Source organism: Canis lupus, chromosome 8 (assembly GCF_003254725.2).
Source record: "Canis lupus dingo isolate Sandy chromosome 8, ASM325472v2, whole genome shotgun sequence".
Taxonomy (NCBI): Eukaryota; Metazoa; Chordata; class Mammalia; order Carnivora; family Canidae; genus Canis; species Canis lupus.
In genome coordinates, this window is record NC_064250.1 from 11,964,277 (window position 1) to 11,990,666 (window position 26,390).

The following is a 26,390-nucleotide window of genomic DNA, read 5'->3' on the forward strand; positions in this document are numbered from 1 at the left end:
CGCTCCGCGGAGCCCAACTTGGATTCGTGCGGCGGGCGCGGCGGCCACTCGTCCCCCGGCTGCCGGGCCCCGGCCTCGGATCGCGGGGAGAGGAAAGGAGAGAACGAGACGGGGAAACCCACATCAGCACCAGCCGAGCGGGCCGCGGGTGGGTGCGTGCAAGAGGAGGGGAGCCCTGTCGCGCCCCGCGTCGCTCAGGGGCTGCGCCTCTGCCCCGCAACTCCGGCCCCGGCTCGCAAGCCGGAAGGAAGACGGAGGAAGTGGGGCAACAGGGGGTCCTGGGCAAGGGGTGGGGGGAAAAGACCGACTCCCGCAGCCCCCACCCACTGGTAGGGCGAGAAGAAGTGCAAGTTGTCATTAAAAAGGCGCGCCCAAATCACAAGCATCCCTCCTCATCCCCTAAAGAAATACCAACGTAATAATGCAGAGAAGTAACTGGGAGACATGAGGAAATAAATGCACGTGTTTTCTCTTTTTGTTTCCCTGGTGGTTGGAATTTGCAGAGTTCGCCTCAGTTGTGGCTGCTAATTTATTCGTTTCAACGTCTGAAAAGGGAGTATAGAGATGGGTCATGGGGGGCGCAACCGGACCTCTCTAAACGGACCTACAGTCCCCAGCTCACAAGTTTGTGCAAGACTAACCTGCCCGCCCACCAGGAGCGAGGAGAGTCCCTTCTTATAAAGGGATCAAACTCTCCATTGCACAAAAGCGGCTTCTCCGCCCGACCCCCTTCCCCCCATTCTCCCTTGCACACCATCCCTTCTCGATAAGCATCAAGTTCTCCAGTAGTCCAACTTGCAGTTGGCAACCGCCCGCACTGCCTGGTGTGAAGAAGACTGGCAGAGAGGGGTCCCGGGTGGGAGGGGAAGCTCCGAGCCCCCATTCCTGCACACGCGGGCTGAAGTCCAGGTTGCTGGAAGCCGCGGGAGGCGCGAGCCTGCTTGGATGGTGGTTATTTCTCTAGAGAAAAGAGGGGAGAGCGCGCGCCTCCGTCTTGCACTTTGGGTCGGAAGTGCGCGGTGTGTGTGTGTGTGTGTGTGTGTGTCTGTGTGTGTGTAGAGGGGGCGGGAAAGAAAGGCACCCTCCGCTGCCCGTCATTCCCTTGCACCGGCCAAGTCCTCGCCAAGCCTCCCGGTGCATCCTTCCTCCGCCACCCCTCCCCTTCTTCCCTCAGCTGGGCTCGCGCCGCGCAGCCGGAGCAGCCAGTGAGAGCAACATCCTGGAAAGAGGGGGGAGCACCACCGCCCCCCAAAAGGGAAAAAAGGCCCCACCCTGACACGTTTTGCTGTTTGCAAGTCCCTCGCACGCCCCCCGCACCTCCTCCTGGCGCTCGCTGCCCCCCCACCCCAGCCCGCTGCGCGCACATCAAAGCGCCTCTCCGCCGCGCACAGTGGCCGCGGCTCACTAATGGGATTGCAGGCTGGTGCCTGGCTCCGCTGCTGCCGCCGCCGCTGCTCGCGCTGCTGCTGCCGCCGCCGCCGGAGCCCAAACCCGAGCCCCCGCCAGCTCTCGCCCAGAGCCGCCGCGCCCGGGGGCCGAAGCCGCGGCGATGATCCGAATCTTTCCGGATTTCAGCGTGCAGGTGACGGCCGCGGCGGCCGGCGGGGCGGCCGCGGGGGTGCCGGCCGGCGCGGGCATGGGGAGGGCCGGCACCGCGGCCAACGGCACCCCGCAGAACGTCCAGGGCATCACCTCCTACCAGCAGCGGTGAGTAGTCCCGCCTGGGCTGGGATAGTGCCCCCGCCCCGGGGTGCTGGGGTGGGACTCACTTTGCCTCCTGTTTTATGCGTTACAACACGCAGGCACATCGTCAGGGCTTACTTTGCTTGCTCCTCGTTCTACGGATGAGAAAGAGGAAAATCATTCACAATTCGGATTGAAAGGCACTCCAGTGTACTGGCGAAGTGAAATCATCCTTTGCCCTCTGCCTGGCCCCAAATCCAGAACCCCAGCCCCGTGTAGCCTAGGAGTTGCAGCGAAGTCCTAGAACACAGCACAAGGTGCTTTTGCAAAGTTTGGGATCCCAGTCCCCTTCCGCGGAATTTCCTCATGCCTCTGCCGGGTGCGGACCCGAGCTGACGGGCAGCCTGGGGGGCAATTGATCACCGGAGGCTGATTGATCATTTGTTTCCAAACAGAATAGGAACGATTTTCACGTGTAGCTGTAGACTTGCAATTCTACATAATAGTGTTATCATGTCACCTGTTACTACAAGGAAATACAGCATGAAATCCGAGTCTCCTCGGCGCTGTTAAGTATTCATCTTAAATGCATTATAATGCAAATGCGTAAGATTCAGAGATGCGAGTTAGGAAGCAAATTTTACAAAGTTAGGCTAGGTGGGTGAGAAGGAAGTTTTAAAGTATTACTTGTTTGCATTTCTCCCAAACAGCTATATATATATATATTTATTTATTTATTTAAGTAAATATATATATACTTAAATAAAATACAGTTGTGATATTGAATTAGTAAGCATTCTTTGATTCAATTAAGAAAGAAAGGGGTTGGGGGGATACCACCACCAACAGCCCTAGAACCCTAAAGTTTTTCCTTAAGGACAAGTTGTGATCTGTCAAGATTTTGTTTAAAAAAAAATGTAATCCACAAAAATGTGCTGAGAAAAACTAACAATGTAGTATGAAAGGTAAGCTTCCCATTTGTGGGGCTCAGTTTCATAGAAGATGGAAGAAAAAAAAAGAACACATGAAAGTGTGAAATTAAATATTTGTGTTTCCCAGATTGCACACGATTAAATATCTGAGAGATTTGCCAATGGCATTTAACTTAAAATATACACAATGCATAATTCAAATAACAGTTCCTATTTTTACCTTGTATTTCAAACTTCATTGATTTGAGAACCTTTGATTTGAACCAACAGTGTTTAAACTGAAAAGGTTAAGATAATCTATCACTGCCATATTTTGTGCTTTCTAACCAATGGCCCAGCGACCAGAGCAGATTTTGCATAACACACTGAGTGTTTTCCAAGTTGATGCCCAGTACTGCAAATATTCTGTAGAAGACTTCATTATATGCTCTGAGTACTGTCGGAAGTTTTAAAAAGAGAGTCTTGAGAACAACTCAAACACAGGCTATTTCTGGTCAAAGAGATTTTTAAATTTAAATTATTTTAGTCTTGTTTTCCGTGATTACAAGAACCTACAACACAAAAGATCTGGGAATCTTTCAAACATAAAGGACTAGAAAAGAATTAGATTTTTCCTTTTCATGGTTCAGGTAAGGGTGTTTTTGTTTTTGTTTTTTTTGTCACTTACAAAACATTTAAATGACAATATAATCTGGTGGTCACCTTAACTAGGAAGTGCAGGCAATAATTCCAATAGTGTGGTCTGTGAAGTAGGGAGCCAAGGGTCAGATATGTCAGATGGCCTTTGGACAATTTCAGAGACCTCCAACTAACCCATGAGATATAAATTGGGCATAAGAGGTGGTCCTGCATTTTCAGCCTTTAGGTTTTCTCTCAGAGTGTTGGTGTCCTTCACCACAAAGATCTTCTCAGGGCCAATTTCCCCCACAAGTCAGGAGCCTCCGGGGGTGATCCTCCATATCTCCCACTCCAACACTGAAAGCTCCACTGATGCCTTCCACCTTCATCTTTGAATTTGGGCTACTTTATCATGTCTCTGAATCTCAGTGTGATCCTAAAGACTAAAGCTTTAAAAATAATCAACTCTAAACCTTAGCCTTTGGGATGTATTATTTCCTTCCTCTCTTCTATGTCCAGTCATATTGACAGAGAGAAGGTGCTAGCTGTGAAAGATGGAGCTTTCTTTGGTTTCATTATTCAGATAGGATGACACCTGTTACTGCGTTTAATTTTTGTTAATCTGGGGACGGAGGAGTGAGCCATGTGAGGCAAGAAAATCATTGGCAAACGTTTAAGGGAGGGTTTGAGTCATGAGTCCCAAGTCCTCGTGTCCTCTGGCACTACTTCACCAGGCCACCAGCATGTTAGGCTTTAGACACTAGGAGGGGCAGACTTAGTTTCCACTTCAAGACCTGAATGTGTCTGCTAAGGTGAACGGTGACACATCATTTTACCAAAATATATATTTGCATTGAGTGCTTTGGGGGAGTCTGATGAGCGAGTGACAGGAGTTGGGGGCTTTTCAAGTTTAAGAGTGGCCTGTCGGGAGAACACAGCTTCTCTCATTTGTCATCTTTGGGCAGGAATGCCCTAGGCTGGCCGTCCTGAAGCCAAAACTTCCAACTGGCAACTTTTCCCCCTTCCCCGCCAGCCCGTGTAGATCTTGTGCTCAATCCTCTCCACTTCAGTTCATTTTTCAATCACTCTCATCTTCTACCTGTAGAGTGTACTCCAAAGAGAACTCAAACACCGTCACGCAGATTAAATGCGTCTGCCACGAAAAACACTTGTGTTCTCGAAGTTTCCAACTCTCGGCCCCCACTTTACTGGAGCGGTGGGACCGAATGGGACCCCTTTTCGGGTCTATTTTTCCTGAAGTTTAAAGTAGAATGCAAAGCCTCCCCACAGGACGGATGTTTTCCGTGTGGCTTTCATCTATTCGAAGTGGGAATGCGCTGGGAGTCCTTTCTGCCTTCCTGGTTGACACATGACTGAAAAGCTGCCCACCCCGGGCAGAGTGGTTTAGTGGAGAGGGCGCTCTGACCGGAGTCTACCAGGTACTGGGATTCCTCCACTGGCCCTTCATGGGGTGGCCCTTTCCCTAGCCCTCGCTGAGCTGTAAAACGGGGGTGGGGGGAAAGAGAGCGCTTGATCGCAGGGGTGCCAGGTCCCAGGGGCCCGGGGCCAGGTGGCACAGGCGTTCGCGTCTAACTGCGTCGAAACGCCTGGGGATTCACCTGTGAACCCCAGGGTCTGCAGATACGTGTGCGCGTGAATAATGCAGATGTTCCAGCTCGGGAAAGGTCGGTGGGAGCGCGGGAGCACCAAGGTGGCTGTGCAGCCGCCGCGCCCGCCCACAGGGCTCCCGCGGCCCGCAGGCTGGGTCGGCGCCCTCCCACCCGCGCGTGTCTCCGCGGTCTCGGGGGCGCTCCCGGGACGCTGTCCTGTCCGAGGCCGCGCCCGGGGCCTCCCAGTTCCTCTCTCTTTCTCCCTGGTTGCGATACTCCTGAGAAGGGAAGTGTTCGAAACTGCAACTGAGTGGCGTTGTTGCGCTGGCAGCCGAGCTTCCCAGTCCCCCAGACGAGAGAGAGAGAGAGAGAGAGAGAGAGAGAGGGAGAGGGAGAGGAGGGGGGGTGTGTCTGCGTGCGAGAGCGCTCTGGAGCAAAGCAGCTGGAAAATGCCCAGAAATACTTTCACAGCGGTCAAGCTGGGAACCCCCCGCGCGTCCTCCCCCTCCCGCCCCTCCGGCCCGGGCCCCGGCCGCCCCCCGCCGAGCGGGTGTGTGCCCCACCTGCCCCCGGGCCGGCTCCGGGGCGGGGGCGGGGCGGGGTGGGGGCGGCCGCGGGGGTGTGGCGGCGCGCGGGGGCGAGAACCCGGAGGCGGCGGGGCCCTGGGCCGGGCCGTCCGCGGGCCCGCGCGGCAGCCTCCCCCCGCCGCCTCCTCCGCCTCCCCCTCCGCCGCCGCCGCCGCCGCCGCCGCCGGTCGCTGTCTCCGCGCTGGGCATGTCTCGGGAGCCGGAGCGGCCCGGGCCGCGGGGGCTCTGCGGCGCATGGACGGCGGCGGCGGCGGCGGCGGCGGAGGGGGAGGAGAAGGCGCAGGCGGCGGAGGAGGCGGCGACCTGCGGCGAGAGGCACCGGCGGCGCGAGGGGCCGGCCGGCCGCCGGCGAGGCTCCGGCCCCACTACTTTTCCGTAGCCTCCCAGCCCCGGCCCCAGCAGCTCGGCCGCCGCCGCCGCCGCCGCCACGGCCAGGGCCAGCGCCAGGGCCAGCGCCAGGGCCAGCGCCAGGGCCACGGCCGCCGCCCGCCGGGCTCCGCCGAGCGCCGCGCACGCCCGCACTCACTCCCGCCACCCCACGCACACGCACACCCCCGCCCTCCCCACGCCCCCCACCCGGGAGGGGGGAGAGAGGCAAAAAGTAAGAGAGGAAAAAAAATAGCAGGAAGATGGCGCCCACCAAGCCCAGCTTTCAGCAGGATCCTTCCAGGCGAGAACGGTAACACTTTTCTGTTTATTGAACCTGCCGCCGGGGCCGCCGCTCCCGCCGCCGCCGCCGCCGCCGCCGCCGCCCCGCCGCCGCCGCGGTGGGGGGCCCGTTCCGCAGCCCGCCTCCTGGGCCCCGAGCCCGCGGGACCTCGTCTGCGGGCTGGCGGCTCCGCGCTCGCCTGCGGTCCCCGCGCGCATTGTCCGCCGGTGGCGGCGGCGGCTGCGGCGGCTGCGGCGGCGGCTGCGGCTGCGGCAGCGAGCGGGCTCCGGCGGCGGCGGCGGCGGCGGCGCCAGGCTCTGCGAGCGGTCGCACCTCCTCGGCTCGGCGAATGGAGTGACTCGCTGACAAAAAAAAAAAAAAAAGAAAAAGAAAAAGAAAAAGAAAAAAAAAAGAAAAAAAAAGAGAGAAACAAGCAAAAAAAAAAAAAAAAAAGAGAGAGAGAGAGAGAAGGGGCTGCGGTGTGACGAGGAGCAGCGAGGGTGGGGGGCCGGGGGATCCCCGGGGCCGCTTCAGGTCCCTTGGCAGCTGCTCTCTAGGAAGGAATGAGGCTGGGGAGGGGGAGGGAAGGCAGGCGAGAAGGGGGAGGAGGAGAGGAGGAGGAGGAGGCACAGGAGGAGGAGGAGGAGAGGAGGAGGAGGAGAGCAGGAGGCGGCGGCGGCGGCGGCGGCCGGGGCGGGGAGCGGAGCTCGCGCCAGGCCCGGAATGTGTCGCGGAGGGGCCGTCTCCGGTCTCCGCGCGGAGCAGCTAGGCCGGGCCCGAGCAGAGGGGCGCGCTCGCCGCCCCCCGCCCCCGCCCCCGCCCGCGCCGCCCGCCCCCGCCGCCCGGGATGCGCCCTTAGCCCTGGCAACTCGTGGGGCTCCTTCTTTGCCCTCCTTTCCACTCCCCCGCTCCTCAAAGAAAAAACAGAAAAAGGAAGAGGAAAACCCTCAAATCCAAATTAGCGAGTAAACAGCGAGATTCAAAATGTGCCAACAGTTGGAACGTCTATGCCCCGTTAGTTACCGTTTGGGGAATCTGTGTTTTAAAAAGTTCCTGGTGAGAATTGCATATCCAGGCAAGGGGCTCAGCCGAGCATGTCTGTTTGAAGTTAGTTAAACTAAAGCCAAAGGAAAAGGGAGTTTGTATTCAAAATATCCTTAGCCGTCCTACGTGAATGGCATTGTTAGGTTGCAGAGTAGCTAAGCACCCCCCCCCCTCCCGGCCCCACGTGGTTTCCCCTCCTGCTGTCCACCCAGCCTACTTTGTTTGGAATCCTATTTGGTATTAATTGGCAGCATTAATGACATTAATTGCATATAGCATATTGGTTTGTGCAAAGTATCTTTTCTGTTTTCGAAGAGGAAATGCTCAGTAGGAAGTATGAAATGTTACCCTTTGCTTCATGAGGAAAACAAATGCTCTTAGATGTAGGCCCCCTCCCAACTTTCCTCGTAGTACACCCATGAGTGAACGTGAGAAAAAAGAGAAGGGAAGTCCACAGTACTTGCAAGATTTAATTATTATATGGGTGGTTTTATTTTTGATACAATGTAGCATTTAACCTATTGCTTACACCAAGAGAGGTAAGAGATTTAAATACGCTATTTATTAGGAAGCTTCAGTTACATTTTTGGTTATTTCCTTCATACAGTAGAGTCCGCAAAATTGTCAGGGTGAAGGAAAAAATTTTGTTAGGGAGATACATAATTGACTGATTCTAAAGTCTGGGTAATTTCAGCATAAGTCATATACCTGAACGCAAATCACACATAATCCAGTTTTTAAAGATGTTGAATGTGTATAGCATTAACTGTCTGACAAGTCATACTAGCTGAAAGGAATATTCAGTGTTTTATGAAGAATTCACATATTAAGTACTTTGCTCTTGTAGATAGAAAGAAAAATACAGAGCATTGTGCAGGTCTTTTAATAATTATTTATTTAACATGGCGATGAATACTTTTTCAGGTCAGAAGTTTGTAATTGATTTTTTTCCTCCCTCCTATCCATCCTTCCCCATCCCCAGTTCTGTTGGTAGTAAATGTATTTACTGGGATGGCCCCAGTAATCTCTCTAGCAGAGGCCTATTTGTGTGCCATTTTGGGAATTTTTCTGAGATAGGAATCTTGAAGATAGAATTAATTTCTAGAGGAAACTTCATAGCCTGTGCATGAGCGCGTTCTTTATCACCTGTCTCCATTTGGCATTCGAAGAAGGTAAATCAAAGTGCGCGATTTGTTATTCTGCTCCACTTGAGAGCTGAACTAAATAACACTTGGTCTGAAATTCTGATTGAAGTTGTAGGAGGATATACTGTATTTAATTTAATGCCCTTTAATAGCATCTTCTTGTTCAGCTCGGATGCTGTCATTTTAAAGGTTGGATCTGAGAAGGTTTAACCTGTAGGGAGAGGGAGGAGTAATAACGAGGTAGGGGGCAGAAAGAGAGAGAGAGAGAGAGAGAGAGGAAAGAAGGAGGTACAACCTAAATGTTTCAAACAGTAATAACCACAAACTTGGCCCGTTATCCAAACAGTTGTTTTATGCCTGGAGGGTTCATTTTGTTATTAGGGCTTTAAATGCTCTTAACACTTTAAGTGTAAACATTACACATGTTAGTTGATTTGGTTTTGTAATGAGAAATGGGACGTTAGATGGTTTGTTCAGGAGGGGGCGGTTTTTCATAGTATTTGCTTCAACTGAGTAGAGTCATTTCACCTTTTTGTTCACTTTGGGCCTAGAACTTGTTGGTTCGTAGTAGGGTTTCTCTGTAACAGTCGAATACAAATATGTTTATAAAAGATGGCTTTCTGTGAACATGCTTTTAGGTCATATCCTTCCGTTTATTTAAAAAATGGTTTCCAAATCATTGATTTCATAAAGGCATTTATGGACACTACTCTTTTCTGCTTTTCAAATACACTGGTAATCAAAAACTTACCTAGGAAAAAAATATTTTTGGAAGTGTCTTGTAAATTTATAAAATAGCTGACCTGAGTTTAGTAGTACAGTACAAATGTCATTTCTTTCTGGTAATGTCACAGAGTAAATTTTGGAGAAAGAAGCTTCTTCTTAATGATGTCTTTGGCAATGCTTAATATTCTCTCTTACACAGAGGAAGAACCCGAGAGCCTGAGAGAACAAGTTGCAAACTTTGTATATTTAAACTTGCTTGATTTTTCTTTAAACTCCAATAGGCTGCAAATTATGTAGCACTACCACAGAGTTTTTCCACTGTGTGGATGTATAACCAAGAAAATTAGACAGATAGAAGTGTCAAGCATGTGATGTGCTCATGCTGGTTTGCAAAGCATATTCCAGTCATACAGGACTTTTGGTTTAAAAAGTGAAGGTGGTGGTGGAGATATTTTTGGAGGTATTTCTTTTTACGTTGCAAGCTTAAACACAGAGTGATAAATGATGATATGCATTGTCTAACACTTGCTTATATATAAATAGCTCCACAAGATTGCTTAAATGATAATCGAAAATATGAAATAGGATGGCCTTCATATCACAAGGCCAAGGGTCTACAAATGGAAAAACTGAAATAATGAAATATTTCCAAGGCAACAGACTGTCAACAACAACTGTAATGCATGGGCATATCATAGAACCACCAGAGAGGATATTAGATCGTATAGCTCTGCAGCCAGGAGTTATAATGACCTTTATTATGTAGGACCCTCCCACATTACAACATCTTTCCATAGTCCCAATTTCTGGTTTATGAATTGAGAGACAAATAGCTACTCCAAACCTGGAATATGCCAGTTACTAGATTTGATTCATTACAGGGAGCCAACTTGACATCAACATTACTTGATGCTTTTGGTTAAAAAAACAAACAAGAAAATGTTACATGAGGTATTTTCAGCATCTAATGGTATTATGAGTACAGATTTGGTCTCTAGATCTTTGCATATTCTTGAAAATATGAATTTTATTTGGCCAAAAGTTATGTGAGATTACTATCTCAGCAATGGACTGATAAGAATTGCATTGTGATTTAAATATAATCTGCACATTGGAATGGATTGACATTTTTAGTGATAGGAAGTTTGATTTCCCCCTGAAATCCTACACAATGGTTGCCCCGACAATAGAGCTATTTTATGGGAATTCCAGAGTTTACATGAACCCCTCAATACTTCTACTGAGTCCCAGATCTTAGTCTGGATGGAATCCAGTGGCATGTTAAAATTGCATCTGTTTGAAATGGGTCCTCATGCCCAGAATCTCCTGCTCTGTTGTGAAGTTTTCTGTGACAAGATGTACAGATATATACTTTTGTAAAAGCAGCACTTTTGGGGGAGGATTTAGGCGGTATCGCTTTCATTTAGTTATTTTTAAAGCTGTAGAGCTTTATATTTTATGAGATATTTGTGGGGGATATGTCACAAATATTTCTAAATCTCTCCTAGTAATGTTTTTCCCTATGAACTTTCATACATGCTTTACTATTAATAATGACCCCAATGTAAACGTTAGTCTATTTCTGTTTTCCTATTTTTCCTGCATTCCCGTGGTTCTCTTTCCTGCACAGAATGCTGCTTGCTACATTTAAGGAAAATTAAGCACACATGAGAGTAGAACTGGCCCCTCCTATTTTGTTTACAAAAGCTATTTTTCCTATAGTGTAACATTTCATCATTTAAATTTTTGAAAATTTTGCATTGCCTAGGCCAACGATTTAACTTCAGGTATTTTATAGACATGCCTCAGTTGTTTATGCTAGATAAGGCTGAAAGTTAAAGGGTTGGTATGCTGAAAATTTAGTTGATTAGTTGATTAAATATTAATTTAAAAATGTAAATGCTACCAAAATTGCATATAATGCAATATGTAAAACTTTAAATATTTAAATCTGTACTAATATTTAAATCTGTACTTCTAGAATTTATGGGAAAATTCAGTTACATCGCTTTGCATTTAATGATGTTAGTATTTTCACAGTAAATAGTGCCCCCCCCCCCCTTTTTCCTCACTGGGCAGTGTAATAAACCAACTGTAACTGAATGGTATTTTTACTGCTCTGGGCCCCATTAGTGTGAATAGGATGTTTGCACTATTAATTTTGATAGAACCTTACGTAGTTAGAATAATTTGTAGTAATATTAGTAATACTACAGTGCATAAGCAGGACATAGCTTAGTAGGAGTAAAGAGATTATTGCTATATCTGACATGACTAGGGTAGTGACAAGATTAAACGGCACTTGAAGTTTTGTCTGTGTACCTTTCTAGAGCATAATGTTTTGGTGAATTAATAGGAATATTTGTGCTCTTGTGTACAAAATCATGAGACACAGGATGAAAATCGCATATTACTATGGCTCAAAGTGCTCATGGCCTTCGACTATAATTATTGACTAGTTCATTCACACAGTCTTATTTATTGAGCCTCTACTATGGACAATCATGACTTAGGGCAGAGATGGTCATAAATAATACTCTGTAAGAGCAGTTGTTCTGGTCATAGACTTGCCCTTATACTGGACATGCAAAATATTATAGAGAGTCAGAGAGAATATTATAGAGAGCCATATATAGAACACCCTTTTCTGCAAAAGGAGAAAGTGCAGAATTCATAGAAATATAAATAAGGGTCCTCTATCTCTTTTGATTTTTGTTTCATGTTCTGGTTGGGGTGGGCATTCAGGTTGTAAAATTTTGTAACTAATGACCGTAAAATGATTAGAGGCTCTTGGAGGAAAGAAAGAAAAGATGCCATATAAATGTGAATGAAAATATACCCTATTTTTAAAAATAATCTCTGATGGGACTAAAAAAAATAGAAATAGATCACACCTGATAATAATAAACATTTATTGGACACTGCTATATATTTTAGGCCCTGTATAAATACTTCACAGTAATTTTCTCTGTGGCCTCCCCTTGCACCCTGAAGGGAGGTGCTCATATCCCCACTTTCAATCCAGAAAATAGAAACTAATCTTCCCAAGGAAGGTAGTAGAGTTAGAGATTGAATTTAGGTTTGTTTCTCTAGCAATGTACCTTAACAGCAATGTGCAGGTGTTCCGTCTTTGGATTTTCCAGACTCAGGGGTTTCTGTACTAATGCCAGAGAGCTCTTGTGGCAGGAAGACCCCGTGCACTATGGATCGTGAGTTAGATCTCTGCTTCTTGGTCATTTATCAGATGTTTGGAGAACTTCAGAAATACAATGTTTATAAGTTAGAAGAGGGATGAATATTTAAGTTATCTTCCCTCTACTCTTTAACATTCCAGTAGTTTTGAGGGCAAGCTCCACAGCTGTATATACTTCAGGGATGATTTTTGATGGAATGGTTTTAGAAGAATCGGTTTGCTGTGTACACATAGCTCTTTGGTCATAGATGGTGAAGTATTCAGGGACCTCTTTTCCATGGGTGTTATCTATGCCTCAGAGTGTGCCACAGTTTGTCTAAAGATTACAGTTGAGACATTTTTATTTTGTGATCGTTTGCCACTGAGTGGGCTGTTATTCAGCCTTTCTGAATAACACTCTTTGGTACTTAACTGTATTTCTGGATATTATTATCTTTTGAAATATATAAGGACTCATACAAGTTGGCCTCCTGCCAAATTATCTGGCATTATAATAATGATGGCAAGCATTTATATAGCACTATGTGTCAGGTACTAGTCTAAGGGCTTTACATATATTAATTAACTCATTTAATTAAAAACTTGTTAAAAATGGACCACGATAAATACATAGATGATAAGTTCTCATTATTTAGTCCCTCTTCCCCTGTGGGCACACACAGACACTTGTGGCATCTTCAAGAAGAGAGTGTCTTTGGTAACATTTTAATTTCTCTAAGGCCAGGAATATTAGGGGTTGGTCTGGCATGTTCTTTGACAAAAGCTATAGCTTGGGAAACTTTGTAACATCTGACACCATTACTGCTTATTGTAGAATGTCTGCTAGATTTGAAGTAGTGGACAAGCATGTCCCATTTATCTTTACGTTTTTGGCTGTAACACTGTCAACCAAATAGCTTAAAAAAAAAAAAAAGGTATAGTAGGAATTTCAGACCTTGAAAGGACTAGATAAGCAGTGCTTGAGTATTTGTGGGTGAAAGAATTGAGCATTTTACTTGTGTATTTTATTAAAATATCCACTTTCACATTCAGGAAATCTCTTGCTTACATAAAGAGTAGGTTGCCTTATAAAATGTTGAAAAGGGCTCATTTAGAGAGATGTTTTGCTAAAATATTGAAGATAAAAAGCAGCAGTCAATAGGAAGTATAAGTGAAAAATAGGCTACAAAATTTAAAATAGCATTCAGATCATCTTAAAAGAAATTACTTCTGATTACAGTATTTTATTATCATCAGTATGCTAATGCAGAATTAAAGGGCTCTGACTTGGGTACCTAGGTTATATATAACATTGAAGCTTAAATCTTTATCACATATTTTTGAAGGTAGTGCCACATAGCATTTTAAGACCACTTTGTGGAATCATAGGGCATTTCAGTTATATTCCATTATTTCTGATAGACAGAGTCTTTTTTATTTATAAGATTTATAAGAAGAATTTTATTATAAAGAAAAATATAATATTGGATTAAGGGTCATCTTTATATGAATATACATCAAATCGACACCCTTTTACCCTCCAATCTATGGAATTTTCTTTCTGCCATGTCAACACTACAGAAAAGGATACTGGTTCTAAACTTCATCCAGAAGCACTTTACTCAAAAAAGACTGCAGTACTGTGGTAGGGGCAGATGGAATGACTGAAATTGTTTGCACAACCTATCTCTCTGGTAGAAAATGGAGACATCAAAGAAGAAGGGTATTTTAGTAACTAGTATGTATTGCGCTGATTGAGGGAGTATTTTTCCTATCAAATAATTTATTCCTCGGAATCTATTTCTGAAAAACATATATATTCTATTCATATAAGAAAAGGATCATTTTTTTTATTGTACAAGATTCTGTGTACTCTGCATGATTTATATGTAAAACCTACATATATACCGTTTACAACATAACTTACATATAAAATACAAATCAGACCTACCATGTTTCTATTATATCCACCTAAAATGCAAAAATGTTTCAAAGGTATCTTGAACATATTATAAATGTCTTACTTTAGATCGAGTTAAATTTACATATTTGCAGTGAATTGGTGACTTTTTTGTTTTCCTAATGCTGTAAAGAAAAGTAGGCTCATCATTTTTTTTTTTACACATTTTTATTGTTCTGTGTAAATGTAATTTGTTAATCCTGTGAAATTTGTCATAGATAAATTTGCTTGGATTATCTTGTCACCACCGTATCTGCATTCTTTTGTTCATTGCTTATTCATAATTTAACAGTCTGGCAGTGAGCCTTTTTGGGATGCTCACAAAAGATATATGACCTCTACCAGCTGCTACTATAACCTGCAGAATGCACAGCAAGACATTAGAAACGTGAGGATTCCTCTACTGATTAAAGTGCTCTTCATTTAAACAGTCTGTTCATAAGAATCTCAGGAATCTCTTGCTACCAGCAGTTTTGATTTTTTTTTCTTCCTAACAAAATTAGTTCTAACAATTGAATCTTCATTTGGTATGATTTTTTAAATAGGTGATGCAAAGAAAACTAATTTCTTGAATGCTTTTGCTTTTTTATAACCAAATACTCAAAAATTTTCTATTTATTTGGGCATGGTAAAGTTATCCAGAAACAGTTCTATCAGGCATGGAAGAAGAGAGAGTAGAGTGGCAGTGTCACATCCTAATCTTAGAAGAAATGGTTGGTTTCATCCTACTTGAATCCAAGCACTTTACAGTTTGTATTCTAAACACCCTATATGATGTGGTATGTGGCAGACATTAAAAATAGAATGTTACTTGAAGTGTAACCACATTTTTAGGTTTTCATTATTCTGAATTAGTTTAGCATATGAATTTATTCTCATCCCCTCTCCACCCCTGTCCCCCCCGCCCCCCCCCAAGAAATCAGCAGATCAGTTTATGAGTAATGGCTAGTTTTTGCCTCTCTTCTGTGCAGGCATATGATTACGGTTCAAAATAATTCATTGCTAATCCATGCAGTATTGGTTCATCTCCATCACTCTGTTCTGTGATTAGAGCCTCAGGCCTGCTGCCTTGCTTTCCGCCCTGATTTTCTTTAACTGCAACCCTTGTTTTAATATAGTTCTGTAGTCACCACTGTCCTGCTAGCCCCTCTCCATCCCTCATATATATCGATTGCAGTAGATTAATATTTATTTGAAGCTATTTTTCAGACTTTGTGAAAAATGTATTCATTTCTTACTGTGAATCTTCATCTAAAGGGAGGGGGAGAGGGAAGATGTAGGACTCAGGTATGCAACTTCCTATAAAGTGAAGCTATTGCTTTTCCGACCTTCACTCTTTGCTCTAGTCACTGTTTGTTCATTAGACACAAATCAGGAAGTTTAATTTCCTTGAAAAAAATTTAGACTAAGCTATGATGTTAACAGTTTAACTCTTGTTTGTAACAGTTCTAAAATGGCTTTCAGCATTTTCTGAGCACATACTGTAGTCAGTGAAATTACCATAATATACATTGATCAGCTTGCATTGAATATTTCCAGACAGGGACACAAAGCTATCATTTTCCTTAACATCAAAATTTGCCAATTTCACCAGAAGGTCATCTAACAGATTTTTTAAAGACTTTGTTTCAGATCTCAGTAGTCCAGTGTTCCTTTTAATAATTACTTTCGTCTCATTGTAGCCGTGTGTTTGAAAGTGTAGGTCAATGAGGATGATTGCATTCAGAATTTCATGATCTGTGTAGTGGAACAAATTGAAAGCAAAGCCTGTATCAATCACTGTGAAGGGAGGGTTAATTGTTACCGCTTCTCAAGCCTCTGGACAGATAAACCAGTAATGAAATACTTATTGCTCTGATATGTGAATGCTGAAGGATGAAACAATGGAAACAGAAGCAGTCTTCAGAGATAACCAAAAAGGCAAAGAAAAAAAAAAAAAGATAAACCGGATGAAAGTATGAAACTATGTGCTGCATTAACTCTCTTAGAAGTAATATTGTTTTTAGCTTACTACCCATCTTTTTCTGGCAGGTTAGGGCAGTATCATATATCAGGTTGCTAAAGCCAAATAAGAATATAAATGGAAAACCCTCTTTCTGTAAAAATAAAAGAACTAAAAAAACACAGTCCTGTGCTTTATATGAACTCTGCATATTTTATAAAAATATTGTTTGAGTTACTATTTAAGGTTTTCTCCCTTAAAAAACTAGTGATGCTACATATGTTAAATATTATACATGCATAAATGGCTTAAATTCCAGAATGTTTTAAAGGATTTGTTATCTTTGAAGAGATTTTGGAATCACTGGCCCATTGTAGACCAAAGCATTGAGAAAATTGTGAAACACATAAAGAAATAGTAAAATAATTAGTGTTGCAAAGAGATCATGAGATTAAACACATTTAACCATTTCTTCCATATGAACTTAACATTTAAACATCTGTTAGTTACTTATATGTTGAAATATATGCAAAAATATTTAGCCAAATTGAAGTCTTAGGCCCATGACAATCATCTCAACACAGTGGGTAGTTCTGAAAATTAATGAGAATGATAATACTGTAAAGACTGTTCCAGAGTTTGCCCAAATTCATTATCTAAGACTCTTGTTAAGAACATCTCAAAGAATTTTAACCAGGAAAATATATTAATGGTTCAAAAGCATTTTCAAAACCCTGAATTATAAAAGTATAATAGAATTATATATGCAAGAGTTATAGTTAGCAACACAGATAGCAGAAGACATTATGATGGCATATTTTTCCACAACCTATACTCCTTTTGTACATGGTTTCATACGTAGGGTTTAATCTCCTACATTATTTTTGTTTGTTTGTTTTGGAGGCAAGAAAATCAGGATCATTTAAGAAATAAAATGGATTCCTTCCCATTCATGTAGGGAAGCTGATAGCTGTAAAAAGTTAGATGTGTCTTTTGGCAGTCATTTTGTATTTGATACAAACAGCTACTAACAAGCTAGAACATTTTTAGGAAAAAGAAAGAACTATCCCACATATTTTTATTTGTCTTCAGAAATTAAGAATTTCCCAAGGCCTGTTTCTGCACAGTATTGGTGTAGCTGCATAGAAACTTAAACAAATGATAGGGGCATAGTCTTTTTTATGGCAGTAGCACCATCCTCCAGCTAATGTGGTTGTGAATATTGTAAAAATTAACTGTAATAGTAATACTGTAACATCTTTGAATCAGGATATTTAAACTGCTATTAAAATACACTAGGGTATAAGTCAGTAGAGAGCTCTAAAGTATAGCTGTACCAAAGGGTATCGACTTTGGTGTTCAACAAATGGTAGGCAGAAAGCAAGGAGAATTTCTTTACTGGGTAATAGGTATATACTTAACACAAGGACCTATGAATATTGAGATTGTCAGGGCAGCACATTATGAATTACCACTGGGCACTTGCTGGTTGGGTGCTAGTAGAACAGCAGGTAATGGCCTAAATCCCAGTCACTGGTTTTGGTCCTTCATTATCTTTATCAGAAGTCATAGTCTACACAGGTCTTTTAACCATTTAGAGCCTTACTTTCTTCATTAGTATATTAAGTTACTAACATTTCCTTCCAGCTTTGAAAATCTATGACTACATGATTTGAATTATTTGAATATATGATAAGAATAATGAGTTGAGGTCTATGGTTGGGTTTTTTTCTAATTGCATTAGTATTTACAAATATTCTTTATTTATAAAGCTATTAAAGTTTTTAGATCAAAAACAGTGCTTGTTATGCAGGTTTCAATCAATGAAATATTGGATATTTAAATATTTTTCTTCCACAAAAACATCTTTGAATGGAAACTTTTTATTACAAGAATGTCCAGAGAGACATTGCAGTGGAAGCTATAGGCTATATTAAGTTATATTTTAAAGTGACATATTATGCACATGACTCAAGGTAGCACTAAAGAAAAATACTAAACGTGTTTAGCGATAAATACATTTGTTGGTTAAATTCAATTGAGAGGTAGGACAACTGTGGAAATATTTGAAAACCAGATGATATACCACAAAGAAGGAAGTTAACAATGTAACGTTTGATGGACAGGCGAGCACTTAGGGGAATAAGTAATCTCTGAAAATTTTGTGTGTTTCTAAAACATTTATAAAGGAATAAATTTCTATAGTGAATTATTTGCCCAAACTACAACAATTATTTCTTTCTAACCTTGTTTTTCTTTTTAAACAATTTTTTTAAAAAGATTTTTTTTAAATTTTTATTTATTTATGATAGTCACACACACAGAGAGAGAGAGAGAGAGAGGGAGGCAGAGACACAGGCAGAGGGAGAAGCAGGCTCCATGCACCTGGAGCCCGACGTGGGATTCGATCCCGGGTCTCCAGGATCGCGCCCCGGGCCAAAGGCAGGCGCTAAACCGCTGCGCCACCCAGAGATCCCCTAAAAAGATTTTTTTATTTGAGCGAGCTTGCAAGCATGAGTAAGTAGAGGGGCAGAGAGAGAGGGAGACTCCACACTGAGCAGGGAGCCTGATGCGAGGCTCCATCCCAGGGCCCTGGGACCATGACCTGAGCTGAAGGCAGATGCTTAACCAACTGAGCCACCCAGGTGCCCCTCTAACCTTGTTTTTCAAAGGAGCTTTCTTATAATTCTTCTCTCTTACTTGAAAGGGTGAACTCATTTAGTGTTTGTAGTATAGACAGATTTAAATGTTTATGATTGGATAAGATTACTTATAAATAAATTAATAACTTTTTAAATAGATGTATCATTTAGTCATTTATTTGTTTTTAAGTTTCTAATTAATGATATTAATAGACATTACAAGTATATTCTTATTAGGTAATTAACTTTTTTTGCCTAATTTCTCTCTTTATATATTATACCTATATTCTGTATATTATCAGTAAATTTAAGAGTATTTTATCCCCTAACCCTATTTTATGCTTAATTGTCAGTGATAATTTAACACCATTGATAAGGATATTTTTTCCTAAAAACACTCTGTTCCTCCCAAGATAATTTTCCATTTTTCTCTTATGAAAATACCCAAGAGAATTAAAAAACCATAGCATAGTCTAGACTGGACTTCTGTAACTCATATTCGAAAACCAGATGATATACCCTCTTTGCTCATCAAGATCTTACTTTCTCAAAGCTACTGTTGGCTAAATGTTGGGAGGAAATCTGATTAGAACAATTTACATTTAGGAATGAAGTTATTTTCATTTTTCAAAAGAAGCCAGTAATGCTAAACAAAATTTCAGTGTATATTAGGACATGGAGAATCTTTAGGGTGCCCTTGTCTGTCTCTCCACAGCACACATATATACCCCTTCCCAATAGATACCTAGTCAACACCTTGAAATTTGTCTTCTGAAAATTTTATATCTCATTGTGACATTGTTTTTAGAAATGATACACTACTTTTCTTAGAGTATAAAAAAGGCTAAATATCATGAGCTGGGTTAAACACATGTGCTATATGTATTCTCATTGGTAACATTAAAAAAAGCAAGTTAAAAGTCTCTCATGGTGATAAGAAGCTACCACCAAGTAAAGAAATTGAGAATTGGGTGGTATGTTGTGACACTAAGATTGGAAGTGTCTGCTCAGTGCTGAAGTAGAATTTAAGTGTGGGATTTATAGATGGCTGCAGAATTCTTTGTAGAAAGGAAGCCGCGTCAAGTGTTTAGAGTTGGGTTGAACAAAACCACAATAGACTTCACAGAATCCAGTACCTGGCCTGCTTCTCCTGTAGTCAGGTTCACTTACCAAGTCCAATTCCAAGGGCAGAAATTACCATCTAACTGTATTTTGCTGTTATTCGTTTGCCAGCAGCATCTGTTCCTTACATGGTCACAAAGGCTTATGATAAGCTCTGACTGAGTGTAGCCTCTCTTGACTTACACTGGAATTTTTAAACCCATGGTCCATCAACGTTATAGCGGTCAGCAAATGGGCTTTAGGGGATCTGAGAGTCTCCGGAAATGGCATATTCATACATTTTTATCAGTTACTTAAGGGAGTGTATTTTCCCTGAAAAATTTGTGTCAAGAATTGTGAAGTGCCTGAGATTTTACCCTACTTGCAAACTAGTAAGTTAGCTTGCCACAATTTAATGGATATTGGTAAGATGCAATATCCTGATGTTGGAGACAGAAAAGTTTATTCCAGCATTAGCAGTAGCAGGAGTATCAGAGTTTAAGGCAATTCTCTGATCTTCCTACGAAGAGGGCCACATAATACCTGTATATGTAGTGGGTTGTGTTACAAGAGGAGTTCCGAACTTAAGGAACCTGATTTTTTTACAATGGACAGAAAATATGTCTTCCCTTTGCTCTGGAGGGAGAAACGCTAGTTCTATCCTCCAAGGCTGTTTTCTATACAAATAACCTCGAATAGATACTCTGGTACAAAGGATAGTTAGTGCTTTGCCTGCAAGATGTGCAGAAATGAAAGAGACTAGTCTTTCAGGAGTCTGTACCATTGTTATGGTGATTATTTGGAAGGATGAGAGGGAATAGTGATGTAATTGTCCTATAGTTTCAAGTTTCTTTGAGCTTAATGTAAAATGAAATCAACTATTTGAGAGAAAATGACAAAGATTTTAAATATGTAGGCTTCCCAAACTTGCGTATGGTGCTGTACATCAAGCTTATATAGATTCAGTTGATTCAGTAATGGATACGTCCTTATAATGTTAGTATATTAACATTCTCATACTTTTTATCACAGTTGATTTTTGTCCTGTTTATAAAGTATGCTCTCTTACTGGTTTGCTCTGTTTATCCATAAATTTTAACTTTTTGAGAGTTCACTTTGTGTCTTTGCATTAGGTCATTTTAAGTTTCTCCATAGCTCAGTAAGATAGGTTCTGTCAATATCTCCACTAAATAGGGTCACAGTAAGGTTTTGGAATTGGGCTAAAGCTTCAGTCTGTTGACTTACTATATAATAGAGATGGCATTCTTTGACCATGCCAGCTTCTTTCTGATTTTGAAGAATTGTTTTCTATTTTCCTTCTGTCTTCTGGGGCTTCTTCATTTTCCCACAGCATTTTCTTTTTCCTGCCTCATAATGTTTTTACCTTATCTGTACCCAAATCCTCACTCCATATGGGCCTACAGGTCTCTTTTTACATACTGCATTAAATACCTCCCATGGACTTGTAGGTATTGAATCTTTTTGCACCCCCACATTATACTAAATTAGCACCGTATCTTCTGATTTTGTAGCAATCATATCTGTAAAGCTAATTATTACAATTACAACATAAACAAGTCAACCAAAGTTTTACAGGTCATACCTAGCTTTGTAGTAAGGTAGTACGTTATAGATTGTTATAAGGAGATTATGATCTTGTTTAGCAAGTTATAATCTATAGTCCTATTTCCTGCATAGTTTTTATAACATTCAGTTGTGAACAGATTTACATGTTGTGAGGTTATTTTTTTAATATTTTATTTATTTGGGGGGAGGGAGAGAGTGAGAGTGAGCAGGAGCCAGAGGGGAGGGGCAGAGGGAGAAGGAGAAGCAGACTCCCTGCTGAGCAGGGATCCCCATGTGGGGTTCCATCCCAGGACTTTGAGATCATGACCTTCAAACAGAAGGCATATACTTTTTTTTTTTTAATTTTTTAAAAATTTTTATTTATTTATGATAGTCACAGAGAGAGAGAGAGAGACGGGGGCAGAGACACAGGCAGAGGGAGAAGCAGGCTCCATGCACTGGGAGCCCGACATGGGATTCGATCCCGGGTCTCCAGGATCGCGCCCTGGGCCAAAGGCAGGCGCTAAACTGCTGCGCCACCCAGGGATCCCCAGAAGGCATATACTTAAACAATTGAGCCACGCAGGCGCACCTAGGTGTTGTGATTTATGGTGGCTTGGGTCATAAAGTATCCCTATCTTTTGCATAGCATTGCACTTTTGTATATACCATCATTTTTTGATATAGCTCACTTAAAAGGCTTGGTTAAAATGACTGTGGCTTTTGGTCAATTCTGATCCAAATGTAAATTAGAAGATCACATCCAATCAGTGCCTTGGTACTTTGCTTTCCCATTTTCTAGTCTTTTAGCCTTATTTTAATCCCGTAGGATTTAACAATATCATGCTACTATAATTTAATAAAAATTTATGAACAAAACATGATCTAATAGCTTACAAGACCACTCTGGCCCAAATATTCTGTAATTATTCTCTGCAATTAGGATGTTTACATAAATGTCAATAAAATATCTGGAGATCATGCTAAAAAATCAAACTGGAAGGCACTCTTGAAGAAATGACAATGGAATATAGAAATTGTCTCTTTGTTGAGAGCAGATTTATCATCAGAATCTATTGTTAAAATTCTAAATATCCATAACCAGTATAAAGGACCATTAACCAAAATGATGGATGATGAAGAAATAAATTATAGTTTCTTGTGTACTTGTCTTTCTACATAGATTGTGACCTCTTTGGAGGGAAGAAATCATCATCTCCCATTGTGCATGCCCAGTGGTGAAACACATTCCTGGAACAGAGTTAATGAATGAAGGAATGAATGAATTCCAGTTCTAATTATGCCTTCTTCATATTTACAATTCATCCCAGGTAGTCCTTATATCTGTCAAAAATCTACAGCTGTACTTTGCATACCTCATGGTTTCTGGTCTAAAAAAGAAATTAATAGGGCAAAATAAGTGTTTTACAAATATAAATATTTTACCAATGCTTAGAAATTTCTACTGTATTCTGGGTTTTGAAGTTGAATTATTTACATTGTCTGGCCTGTAATCCCTGAAGATTATACCTCTATAACTCTACAGAGAGTAATTTTAAGTATAAGATGTGTCACAACTCTCCATTAATCAAGGAACCAAGAAAATTTTAATTAGAACCCAATTTATCACTGACAGTTTCTTTACCTTTAGAGTTTCTAATCTCTAAATAGTTTCTATTTACCAAATAGATGAATTCTGGAACAATGGAATGTTTCCCATTATATTAATATTAAACCCATTTTGTAGTTATAATTTCATAAAATTTGAATTCTTAATTCTATATTTCACAAAATTGTGCCTATAATTAAGTTGATTAGACTAAAACTTAAAAATTCAATCATGTAAAATAGATTACAAAAAGAATTGACATTTTTCTAGGGATCTCTCCTCTACTAATAGCCTGGTTCAGTCATCATGTGGCCATCTGTGCATAATACCTATAACAAAAATCTTTGCACAGAAAACCTCCTGTAAGGATATCCTGAATAACCATGATTAATTTAGCTCTTTACCACGGTCAAGTAATAGTGGCGAACACTGTTACTTTTGTACAAGCCAGTAGACAGATAAAACTTGATAAATTCGCTTGAACTTAACATATATAAAGAAATGAAATAATTAATGACTCTAGGGAAAGAATGGATCAGTAGTTCAAATATACTTATTCCTTTATCTCTTTACTTTGAACATTGCTCAGTTTCTCCAAAGTTTATTATCTGTAGTTACCAAATTTTGTCTTTAATACATATTATCCATTTCAGATATGCTGATGTGTGTCTTGAAAAATTTTTAGTATGATGTTTAACTACAAATTTATTAATACGCAAGAAACACATTCAGCTCTCTGAAACCAAAGTAACATCTGAAATGTTGATGTATAAACTTATGTTCAAATACACACACACATACATGCATGCAGGTACACACACACCCTATACAAACAGAAACAGAGCCCTACTCTATAAACACAGACATTCTGTTGAGTGTTAATCATGAAAAGTCAGTGTAATGGGCCAAAGCTTTCCTCTTTGCCCAAAGAGAGCACTGAGTTATAGAAACACATATAACCATGCATGGCTGTTTGGTGTGGTGTCCTGACATGATGATGATTTTATTTATTTTGTCCAGATCTACTCTAGCTTCTCAGCTCTAAATGAAAGTGTCCTTCTACCTCAATATCTATTTAGGAAGACTACTCTCTTCTGAAAAAAGTAGAGTATCTCTGGATTATGCTTTTCTACCTGGAAAATTTGAGCAACTACACATATGCCTTATAGTTTTAATAGTAATATTTTAAGTATTGCTGCTTATTGCATGATCATTATGTGTCAGATGCAATGATAAGCTGTTTGACATATTATCTTAATCTTCTAAACATTCAGGGGCACCTGGGTGGCTCAGTGGTTGAGTGTCTGCCTTTGGCTCAGGTCGTGATCCCGGGGTCCTGGGATCAAGTTCTGCCCTGGAGGGAGCCAGCTTCTCCTTCTGCCTATGTCTCTGTGTCTCTCCCTGTGTCTCTTGTGAATAAATAAAATCTTTAAACAATTTTTTTCCTAAACATTCTAATTTGTTATTTTGTTGATTTCATCTTTGATATCTTTAAGTGTTGCTCATTTTAAGCATTTTATTTTCTATTCCAGATATGTATATTGCATTTGTGTCTCATAGAAATTTTGAAAGCTACAGAAATTTCATTTTGGTTTCACCAGGTCATGCCCTCATTCCTTTGGGCTGACTTCTGTCAGTTTGGGGAACGTGTACTCCTTAATCCCGGATTTGGTGGTAACATCACGGTAAGCATTGTAGGCTTAGGGAAGTTCTCATTTTATAGGTTAGGACATTTTGTTGCCTAAATGTAGTGCCTATAGCTTTTGAATCATTGTACTTACACTTCCGCTTCCCACCCCTAGCTCAGCACTGGGACGTCTGGTTCCACTGTCATATTCTGGCCACTCTTCTTGCTATACTCCTTCTCAGACTCACTCAGCATTTCCTTAAACATACTTCAATTCCCTTAGAGTTGAGCCTTTCCATTTTCAAATTTGTCTCCATTTTCAGAGGTTTATTTCTCTCTTTGAAAAATCCCGTGACCTCTGTTCTCTACCTTTCTTATTTCTTGTTATCTTATAAATTCTTTAAAATGACAGTTCTCCCCTGAAATAACTGAATGCTTCCAGAAGGGTTAAGATGTTCTTCCTCACCCAACGAACCTACCATTACCTTCAGTTTTTCTTAGCCAACTGTATCCTGCTTCCTTGTATACTTCCAGGCCTGAGGTGAGCTTCTACCAATATACATTTTCAGTCTTTATCTCCATAATCTCTTGACAGCATTTGACACTACTGGTCACCCCTTCCTTGTGGAGACATTCTGTTCCTGTGACATTTGTGATGCCATGCTTTTCTGGTATTCCACCCAGCTCTCTTTTTGTTGTCCAGGGTTCTGGCCTTGTTGTATACTCATCTCATTCTGTACTCCCTACAGGAATCTGCCGTGCATGCCCACGGCTTCATAAAAGGGAACAGAGATGCTGACAACACAGCAGTTATTCATCTTCAACCAGGTCTCTCCTGATCTCTAAGCCCATATACACAGCTGTGGATTGCTCACAGCCAGTCAGTTGTCACTGGGGCACCTCTAGCTCAAAGGGACCTGAAACTTAATTGTACAGTGCTTGGTATATATAGTATGTGTTCAGTATATATTATATGTCAGTTGAGTGAGTGATAAATAAATAAATACATGGGTAGGAAATGTATCCTCAGAATAGGCTCATGTCAGCATGTTGATGGCGATACCGTTATCTTGCTCTGTCAAACTATTGACACAGAGACTCTTAACTGCCTTGACCATTGAAATTTGTCTTGACTTTCTAATCTCTCTTTCGACCATCTGGTTTCCAGAAACACTGCTTATTTTGACGGACTCTTGAACACCTCACATTTTTATGTTTCTAAACTTTTGCTTCTTATGCCCCAGAAACTACAAATTGTTTGTTCCTAGACTTGGCCTGATTTTTGACAGAGGATACATGCTATTTCATAGGTGTGTGTGTGTGTGTGTGTGTATGTATGTACATACACGCTTTAACTGTAGTTCACATAAAGACTCCAAAAATGAGTAATGACCTTGAGTCTAGTGTTAAGGTTGGACAGTTGCAATAATCTAACCTTTTAGGAAACTACATTTACATGAGTAACTATTTTCTGTACTTTGATTCCATGGTCATTTTGCCCTTTTTAGACTTCTTTCATGAAATCTGTAGTTTGCAGGGATCATGTTCAGATTTCTGGTAGACATAGACTGAATTACTATTGTAATAGTTACAGGGCAAACCACTTTAGGGAGAGCCCCATGAAGATGCACATAGTACTGGTTTTAGAAGTGTTCAAGCATGCTTCAGTCCCTCAGTAACAACATCACCTCTTTGTGTGAAATTCCTGAATATTTTCAGGTTTACTGAGGAAAAGATCTATTTTCTGGATTAATCAAGTAATGAATATAATGCAGTG

At 41.5% G+C, this 26,390-nt stretch overlaps 1 protein-coding gene across 6 annotated transcripts in view; it reads left to right on the forward strand.

The window, feature by feature from the left end:
* The first annotated feature begins 1,167 nt into the window (after window positions 1–1,167).
* Window positions 1,168–26,390, forward strand: part of NPAS3 (neuronal PAS domain protein 3) — an 853,690-nt gene continuing 828,467 nt past the window's right edge. For 4 of the 6 annotated variants that reach the window (XM_049113041.1, XM_035719983.2, XM_025444087.3 and 1 more), the window contains exon 1: window positions 1,169–1,707. In XM_049113041.1, the coding sequence (XP_048968998.1) occupies window positions 1,550–1,707 (158 nt within the window). In that variant the 5' untranslated portion in view covers window positions 1,169–1,549. Of the gene's footprint in view, window positions 1,708–5,728; window positions 6,110–26,390 lie in introns of those variants that run through there. The other 2 variants (XM_049113038.1, XM_049113040.1) reach the window with 2 other exon arrangements.